At 49.8% G+C, this 9,833-nt stretch overlaps 1 protein-coding gene across 1 annotated transcript; it reads left to right on the top strand.

The window, feature by feature from the left end:
• Window positions 1–552: 552 nt before the first annotated feature.
• On the top strand, window positions 553–1,736 carry LOC119274508 (chitinase CLP-like). The gene has a single exon (XM_037555215.1). The coding sequence runs from the start codon at window positions 594–596 to the stop codon at window positions 1,641–1,643; it is 1,050 nt and encodes a 349-aa protein (XP_037411112.1). The 5' UTR covers window positions 553–593; the 3' UTR covers window positions 1,644–1,736.
• Window positions 1,737–9,833: the final 8,097 nt, after the last annotated feature.

The following is a 9,833-nucleotide window of genomic DNA, read 5'->3' as shown; positions in this document are numbered from 1 at the left end:
CTTATGCTACAGAAACGGAGGGACCCCCTTCAATTCCTCGTTAAACAATCGCTCGGTTTGTGGTTCAGCGGCCGCCAAGAGAACGTACGTTTTCAAGTCTTCGAGTTCGACACGCACACTGCAATAATGAATTGGGACGTGGCACGTAGAACCGACGCCGACACCAGGTGCTTTCAACTTGTCTTAACCAACGGATGTGACAGAAACATATCAGTGGTTAGTTAGCAAAAGAGAATGTAAACACACAAGAACTTGACTAGAAGTATCAAGAATGTAAACACACACACAAAAATATTCTGAAACGCATGCATGCATGCAAAGTCTAGCTACCAGTTAATGCACGCGTGCAAGATCTTGGATAATCTCGCATGGACTTTGAACGGGAATCATCTGTGACTCGGTGATTGTGATCGATAATGTAGGAAATTGGAACACTACTTGTAGTAGTACTAGTTCGTTAAGCAACATTGACCACGCCTGCATTGGTTGGACCATCTACGTGCATATATAGAACCCACGTACGTGCCTTCATTCACAGCAAGCATCCTACCAAAGTGTAAGCTGAGCTGCCCAACGACGCAACACCGGCCGAAATGTGGCAGTCCAAGCCAGCCCTGGTGCTCCTCCTGCTCGCCGTCTCCACGGCGGCGACCGTCGGCAAGCCGCTGCTCACGAAGGTCACCAAGGGCGTAGCGTCCACCGCGCTCTACACAGCGCCGCTCAGCGCCGGCCGCCCGCTCGTCCTCGACCTCTCCGCCCCGGCCATCACGACGCCGTGCAGCGGGCAGACGACGACCGTGACGCTCTCGGCCAACTCCACCGACGGCAGCAACCCGCTGTCCCCGGTCTCCTTCGCCGCCACCGCCACCTGCGCGGCGGCCCCCTCAGGCGCCGTCGGCGTCGCCGGGCTCGCGCGCTCCAGCGCCTCGTTCCCGGCCCAGGTGGCCAGCACGCAGAAGGTGGCCAACTCGTTCGCGCTCTGCCTCCCGAGCGGTGGCGTGGGCGCGGCCATCTTCGGCGGCGGCCCGTTCTTCCTCGCGCCCCCGGCGGACCGGCCGGCCATCACGACGCTCCTCTCCGACGGCGTCCCGCTCCGCCAGCCCTTCTCCGGGAACCCCGGCTACTTCGTCTCGGCCACCAACGGCATCGCCATCGGCGGGACGCGCGTGGCCGTGTCCGGCTCCGGCGCGCTCGTGGTCGGCCTCTCCACCACGATCCCCTACGCGCAGCTCCGCAGCGACGTGTACCGCCCCTTCATCACGGCCTTCGACCGCGCCATGGGCTCGAGCGCCAAGGTCGCGGCCGTGGCGCCGTTCGAGCTGTGCTACGACTCGTCCAAGCTGTCGCCGACGCTGTCGGGCTACTCCGTGCCCCAGGTGGACGTGATGCTGGAGGGCGGGACGAACTTCACGGTGGTGGGCGGCAACTCCATGGCGCAGGTGAACAGCGGCACGGCGTGCTTCGCGTTCGTGCAGGCGGGAGGCGGCACCGGTGGCGCGGCGCCGGCGGTGGTGATCGGAGGGTTCCAGATGGAGAACAAGCTGGTGGTGCTCGACAACGACAAGAAGATGCTCAGCTTCACCCCGTACCTCCCGGCCAGAGGGTTCTCCTGCAGCAACTTCAACTTCACCAGGGCGGGCTAGTGATCCACAATTCTACAACGGTGCATGGTTCCATGGACCATGGTGTGCGTGCGTGTATGAACTGTGATGAAATAAAATAAGTAAAATAAATCAGTGCGATATCAATTAATTCAGATATATATCACGCTGGCCCAGCACGAATGAAGTGTAAGTTTTCTTTTTTTGAGGGGAATGAAGTGTAAGTTTTCGTTTGTTCGAAAAGGAGTACTCCTATGTTGTCCAGCATAACCAAGTACGACGCGAACGGAGCCACATCATGAGTGTGACTGACTGACACCGACCGACCTCTCTTCAAAATGAGTTGAAGACGACGACACGGTAATTAGTTAGGCTGACAAGTGACGCGAACATATCTCGTGCACCAAGGTAATTGGTGCTACCGGTGCACCAGACCCTGCTGCACATTAAAAAATGTTTAAAAAATCCGGAAAAAAGTAGTTTATCGACACAACATCAACGTATGTTGTCACAGAAATTTGAATCAAGATTCAAAACAATGCTCAAGATACAAAAATGATAAATTTGACGTCAATGTGTTAATGGGCCAAACTGAAGCCCAACTTGTGTTATGTACTATTCAATGTCAAATTTGTTATTTTTGTATCTCGGGCAATGTTTTGAATAATGATTTAAATTTTTGTGAAAATGTACATTGATATTTTGTCAATGCGTTCATTTTGTTTTGGATTTTTTTTCGAACAGTTTTTAATGTGCAATGGGCGACCGGTGCACTGGTAGCACAAATAGTCCGGATTCACCGGAAACATTCCCGACAAGTGACACATCCGGGCTAACTTGGGCTCGAAATTGAGATTCTAGAGCACGAAGGATACTGATATCTTTCTCGGCGCGATGCTCAAGTGGGATGCGTCGCGCGCTAGTCTCATGTTCAAACCCGGAAGGTCAAATAGTTTGACTGCAGCACGTGAGTGCGTACGCTCGTGCTTGGCGATGTTTACAGCAGGTGGTGTCCGCCATTGCATCGCATGTGGGCCAATCACCAGTCACCGGAGGCTGCTATGACTCGCAAAGTCGCAATCTTGCTGTAAACAGACCTAACTCTTGTTCAAAAAGAAAGTATCGTAAGTAATATCATCTATGCCAACTAGGTATTTTGCTGAGGTAGCACACAATTAGATAAGAAAAGAGAGGATCGGTATTGTATCATCTCTACTCCTAATGGAGCAGTTGGTAGTCTCGCTTTCAGGTTTTTTTCGTCCCACCACTTTTGTCCGGGTTTTTTTCGTAGGTTAACCGTCGTAGATTTTTTTCGATGCTGGTTTCTTATTCACCGGTTTATTTACCCCTCAGCTCTTTCCTTGCAAATAAGCACTTTCCAAACGTGCACGCAATCACGGATCTAAATTTACTAATTTATCCAAATCAACCGATACCTTCCATTATTGCAAATTTCTTTAGGAAACAAATAATAGATTTTAAGGAAATAAATAAAAGATTTTAAAGACGCATCATACTTTACTAACAATCACTAAAAATCAAATCTAAATTAATTAACCTTACCTTAAATCACTCAATCACTTTAATTAGAAAACATTTTCTTTCTTAACTGCACCCCTCTTAGTGTGCACATAACAATCCGAAGTAATTAGAGTCACATGATTGAATCCATTTATTTAGAGCGACATGATTGCGTTCCCGGATGGAGGCCATGATTTCGTCGAGGTCGTTGCTGCCTCCTACACTCAGGGTGTGTCGCCGAGATCGAGGCGAGCATGAGGAGCTGTGGCCACCACCATGGTCACCCCATCGCAGGGGATGGAGCACGCCGTCGGCCTACAGCTTGTGGAGATCACTGTTGCTCTTCAGGTCGCGTGGTGACAGGATCTTGCCGATGTGTCCCTCCCCGACGACCTCCTCTTCGCCTGGTTGGCCGGCATGGATCTCGCCACTACTGCCCTCAACTTCTTTGCCTCGAGCTCGACGGTCAGCCACCATGGATCCCCCAGCTGGAGGGTCACGTGAACCGGCCGTCCTCCCATGCTGCAGCGACGAGAAGGTGACATGGCTCTCCGTACACGAAGAGTGGAGTTCGGTCAAGTACTTATATACTTGGCCTCTACTGCTGATCCATGTACATGGAGAAGAACAGACAACCGCTCATTCATACTTCGTTCCACTCATTTGCGCTACATTACTGGAGGTGACATTTTCCTATCTCTCTATGTTGTAACAAGCCTGCTGCCTGCATAGTTAATGGATTTTTTATTTAAATTTATCGCTGCTTAGTGCTTTGTTGCAATTGTTCATCCAAGATTCTTATATATAATCTGAGCATATGTAGGCATACTTAGCTTTGCTATTCCATTTTTTCTGGCGCATAGAAATAAGAGTATTGTCCAGGTTAGGTATTCAATTGAGTATGGTATTTGGATTGCTATCAGAATGTCTTTTCTATGCATGTGATTTCTCACATCTGGTTATAATATTTGTGAAGACGTGCATTGCACGTGCGCTTGGAAGCGGGCCCGTGGCCCGCGCTGGACGGCGCCGACGCCGACCCGAGCCACCTCGTCCGCGTATCTTGGAGCTGTGGCTGGTCGATTTACATGAAATTAATTCCCTCAGTTCTGGTGGCAAATATAATACACATAATCCATATTGTTATGCACTAGCGTGTATGTGTGAAATAGATGAATTATGGTCCCGTACCCAATAAGATGGATATATGTGTGTGTTAGAGAGAGAGGGAGAGGGGGATAGAGAGTGAGGAAGAGGGAGGGAGAGTGTGTGTCTGTGTGTGTGTGAGGATTTGATGGTAAAAAGGGTCGCCAATGTCGTAATATTGAACTCTTAAAGTTAATGTGGCCCCGTTGCAACGCACGAACGTTCTTCTAGTATTAAATGATGTACTAGTATATGACCAATCAGTGGCATCTCCAACACTAACCCTCAAATCGGACAGCGGGGTGGACCAGTCCGTGGACAGTTATGTGCAAGTCAGCCATCTAACCATGTTCACATACATGTCAAACAAGATTTGAACAAACAAGACAAATTTCATCAAACACGTCAAAATGCAGTGAAGTTCGGACATGATTTTCATAAAACAGACGATATTTCGTTCATTTAACTAAACCAAGCCCGCAACACTCAAAGTAATTTTAGAAAATAGCACAATTCATCCATGTAAATATCTCCATATGCTTTCCTTTTTCTAACTCCGTAAAGGGGTCATGGAAAGGCTGGATTATTTTAGATCTTGATTCTTTTCTTTTGGCAAGGAGATGGTGAAAAGAAAAAATACAGGTTGATCAAATGAAGTGTGATTTATAGGCCGAAAGACCAAGGTGTTCTTGGTATTCATGACCTTCAAGTCAAGAAGATAGCTTACTTAGTAAATGGTTGTTCAAACTTTTTACTGTGGATGGCATTTGGCAAACCCTGTTGTGTAATAAGTACCTAGACCAAAAAGTTGTGTCATGGTGTGACGCCCCCGATTCAATCGTACACTAATCATACACGCAAATGTGTACGATCAAGATTAGTGACTCACGGGAAGATATCACAACACAACTCTAGACACAAATTGAAATAATACAACCTCTATATTACAAGCCAGGGGCCTTGAGGGCTCGAATACATCAGCTTGAATACAAACGAGTCAGCGGAAGCAACAATATCTGAGTACAGACATAAATTAAACAAGTTTGCCTTAAGAAGGCTCGCACAAAAGAAATATCGATCGAAAAGGCAAGGCCTCCTGCCTGGGAGCCTCCTAGCTACTCCTGGTCGTCGGCGTCTGCCACGTAGTAGTAGGCACCCTCGGGGTAGTAGTAGTCATCGGCGGTGGCGTCTAGATCCTGGGCTCCACCATTTGATTGCAGCATCCGAGAAGAATGGAAAGAGGTGGAAAAAGGGGAGCAAAGCAACCATGAGTACTCATCCAAAATACTCGCAAGCAAGGATCTACACTACCTACGCATCGGTATTAATAAATGGGTAGTATCTGTGGACTGAACTGCAGAATGCCAGAAAAGAAGGGGAAAGCCTAGCCTATCGAAGACTAGCATCTTCAAGCAGCTCCAAACATCTTGCAGCATTCAGAAGAGTATAGAATAGCAGTTTATATTTAGCAAACATGTTGTAACATTAGCGCCCAGAGATCACTTCCTCGACTCCTTGTGAGGAAACAATCCCGGAGGCATCATTTCCATTACATGCCTCAGCATTCAGTATCCAGTTCTATTTGTATTGATCGGGATACAACTCCGAGTGTCCGTTACCGTAGGACAGGCTATCGATAGATGTTTTATTCCCTGCAGGGGTGCACCAACTTACCCAACATGCTCGATCAACTCCGGCCGGACACACCATCAGGTCATGACCGGCCTCGGCCGATCAACACACCGTAGTCCTACCTAGGCTCAATAGAGAGGCCAGCACGCCGGTCTACATCCTAAAAGCGAAGGGGTCATGGGCCAATCACCCTTTGCAATCCTGCGCGTTGCAAGGGCGGCCCATGAGCAGACCTGGCAACCTCCTTTAAATAAGGCAGGTGCTTACGCAGTCCAACCAGGCGCGCGCCGCTTCATCGCTGACGTCAGTGAGCTTTCGCCTGATACATACGATGCAGAGTGCCCATACTTATTCCCTCGTGGTGGTTAGTGCTATCAGGCCAGAGGCCCCTCGGATCAAATATCCAAACCGCTAGTGTGTTGGTAGTGCGGTCACGAGCAGAGACTCACGAAAGATGTGACCCCGTCGCCCCGTCTCGAGGACTTGCGGCAAGGGCTAAGAATGCCCGGCCACGCCTCGTATTCAACTCTCGGGTACCCTCCAGGTCAACTCATCTCCACACCACTCGCGGGTACCCCTCAGGGTCGACCCGCCTTACCAAGTAACAATTGTAAAGTCCAAGTAGCCGTGTGTCCAAACACCAGGGGGAAACCCCGAGGAATCACCCTCGATGGATTCCACTCGATGTAATCATTAAGGTGAACGTAGGAGGAACCACCCTCGAGGTTCACACTTGAGGGGTTGCACGACATAGTCGTATCGGAAGAGATTAAGGAGGAATCACTGTCGATGACCACGACCAAATAGCTACACTACAGGGTTAACATCAGAAGTGCTGGCAAGGTATCACCCTCGGCACTCGATAGTAACTCTGCAGAGTCGTACAACTAAGGGGGGGTGATGTGCGGTGTCGGGGCCTGGACGTTGATCATGTTGATCGAGTCATCGAACATAAAGCGGGGCAACTGGGACAAGGTGGGGGTCAGTGATGGGTCTCTAACCAACCTATACTAAGCAGTTTAGGATAAACAGGTAGGTAACAATAGCAGGTTACAAGATCAGGCTATGCATCAGAATAGGTAAAGCAGTAGAAGCAGCAATTTCTAATGCAAGCATAAGAGAGAAGAGAATAGGCGATATCAGAATGAACAAGGGGGGTTTGCTTGCCTGGTTGCTCAGTGGCAAAGGCAGGGTCGTTAGTGGTGTCGTCGGTGACGTAGTCAATCATAGGGGAAACATCGGTCTCGGGGTCTATCGAAGAGAAGAGGGGGAAGAAACAGATAAATACACAGTAATCATATGCAACACAGAGTAGGCTAAGCTAACGTGCAGCGCAGGGTTGCCTAAAGATATGTCTAAGTCATTTAGTTACATTAGGATTAAAGTTGGATTTAATAACTGGTGTATAGGCACTATTCATCTACTGGAAACGGGCTAAAAGTTATGGGTGCACCTCCTTAGAGGGTTCCGACATAGAAACAGACGACGCGATCAGATTCGTCTCGTCGTTGTGAGCAACTTTCATGTATAAAGTTTTTCGATCTGAGCTACGGTTTATTTTATATGAATTTTTAAAGATTTAAATATTTTCTGATTTTTTTTGAATTAATAGAATTATTCAGTAAAAGAGAAATGACATCAGCATGACGCAAGGATGACATCAGTAGCCAGCTGGTCGGCTGACCAGGTCAAACCTGACCTGTGGGTCCAGTGGGACCCACTGGTCAGTGAGAGTGGATATAATAGTGAATTAACTAATCTAACTAAACTAATTAGGGGTCTGGCCCCCATATGTTAGTGAGACATTAGACTAATCTAATTACTTTTAATAAAAAAACGTTCTAATTAGTGTATTAAGCGGCGGGGCCCACACATCAGCGTCACAGAGATGCCCAGTCAGCACGTTGACTGGTCAAACCAGCCAATGGGGCCACTAGGGCCCACTGGTCAGCGACCAGGGGCGGAACCCATGGAGCCACGTCGGCGTCGGTGCCGGAGAGAGCGCCGGCGACCAAAAATGACGGCGGCGCGCTCGGGAGGTGGTCAGGTTTCGCGCACAGGGCGCCGTTTCTAGCGCGGCCGGGCTCGTTCAAACGAGAAGACGACGGTGAGGCGATCTGGGATGGTGGCAGAGGCTGCGGTGGTCGGGAACGTCGACGGCGAACGGCGAGGCGGACGCCGGACTTCGGTCGTCGTCGGGATCGGGGCTGGGGTGCGTTTGCGGGCAAACCAAGCGGCTAGACGAGGCCTACGCGGTGCAGTGAGCGCGATGGTGGCACGCACGGGACCATTTGGTCACCGTAGCCACGCCGGGCGATGAGCAGAGGCGGCGGCGCATTCAGGAGGCCGTCGGGGTAGGTGATAGGGGGCTCGAGGAAGGACAAGCGCATGTGCGTCGTGCTCCTGGGAGCACCAGGAGCAGGACGGAGGCCTCAGGCGAGCGTGACAAGGGCCATGGCCACGACCACGAGCTCGTCGGCGGCGTAAAGAGCTCGGGCGCGGCAGCAGCTAGCTACGGCGCATGAAGATGCTAACAGAGGGGAGTAGGAGAAGGAGGAGCTCACCTAGTGGCATGCACGGTAGCCCTTGGAAGCTTAGGAGCAGTAGAGTCGCCGGAGAGGAGGAAGATCGACGGCGGCCGAGGCGGAAGGGGGCGGCTCGATCCGCGTGTTGTGGAGCTTCCCGACTCCCGTTCATGGACGAGATGAAGCAGACAACGTCGGCGGAGGTGAGGGACACGGCGGTGAGGCGAGGCGGTGGCTGTGGTCGCGCGTTTTACGACGGCGAGTCCATGGCGGCGCTCGATAGCGGTAGATCTGGAGGGAGAGAGGGAAAGAGAGCGAGTGGGAGAGTGAGGGCCAAAGTGGGGAGGCGTTAGGGTTCGTCCGGGGCGGGGCAACCTAGTAGGCGTCGGGGAGCCGCCGGATGGCCGCCCCGTGCCCATCGGCAGCCACGGACGGCGCGCACGCGTCCACCCAGCCCCTGGTGAACAGAGGTAGGGGACGGCAGGGTTAGGTGGGCTAGGCTACACTGTTGCGCGGCTGGGCCAAGTGCACAGTGCAACCTGGCCTTTTCTTTTTCCTTTTTTTTAAATTTCTGATTTTCTTTTACAGAAAGGGTTTTGTAATATTTTGGGTGCCAAAATGATTTGTGTAAGATATGGGAATTGTCCACATAAATACAATGCAATGTTTGGCACAACCACAAAAAGTTTGGAGGCCAGGGGATGCCATTTACATTTTTCACAATTAAAATGACATTCAAAAATGCTGAAGTTGCAATGAAATAATTGCTACTATCCACCTTAGCTCAATGGTGATGTTGTTTTCCTTAACAAATAAATGTTATGGAATTTTGGCTAAATGATGGACTATTTTGCAGCAACTTTTGTGCAACTTCAAAATTCACTTGCAAATTGAATTTGATGCCAAAGTGTAATTTCAAATGAGATCTGAATCAAAGGTGATTAAGCACTGTCTGAAAAAAAAATGATTAGCTTAATCACAGAGGGTTACGGTAGCATGACACTAGGGGTCTTACACACGGGCCTATTAAAAACCTGGTGACTCGCATTTTTGGGTTGGTCTAATGGTGGCAAAGAAAAACCTTTTCTGCTTTGGATCCTTCGTGATAAAAGACGAGCCAGAGATTCGTTTCTGAGAGGACAACTGGTTAGGCAATGCCAGCCTCCGGGAATAATATCCATCTTTGTACCGCACTGTTCGTGATAAGAATGATACTCTTGCGCAGGTGCTCAGTTCTTTCCCGCCGGATATTTCTTTCAGGCAGAATTTAATTGGCCCCCGTCTTATGTCATGGCCAAATCTGCTATCCCGATTGGTTTCGATTAACCTAGCACAGGGGTGGGATGTTTTTCGCTGGAACTTCACTACATATGGGTCCTTCATAGTTGACTCTATGTACCATGCTCTC

The sequence above is a fragment of the Triticum dicoccoides genome, chromosome 3B, assembly GCF_002162155.2.
Source record: "Triticum dicoccoides isolate Atlit2015 ecotype Zavitan chromosome 3B, WEW_v2.0, whole genome shotgun sequence".
Lineage (NCBI taxonomy): Eukaryota > Viridiplantae > Streptophyta > Magnoliopsida > Poales > Poaceae > Triticum > Triticum dicoccoides.
The sequence above is the reverse complement of the archived record's forward strand: the minus strand, read 5'-3'. Positions and strand labels throughout refer to the sequence as shown.

Coding starts and splice junctions, on each gene's coding strand:
- LOC119274508 (XM_037555215.1), top strand. CDS start 594: ATGTGGCAGTCCAAGCCAGCCCTGGTGCTCCTCCTGCTCGCCGTCTCC.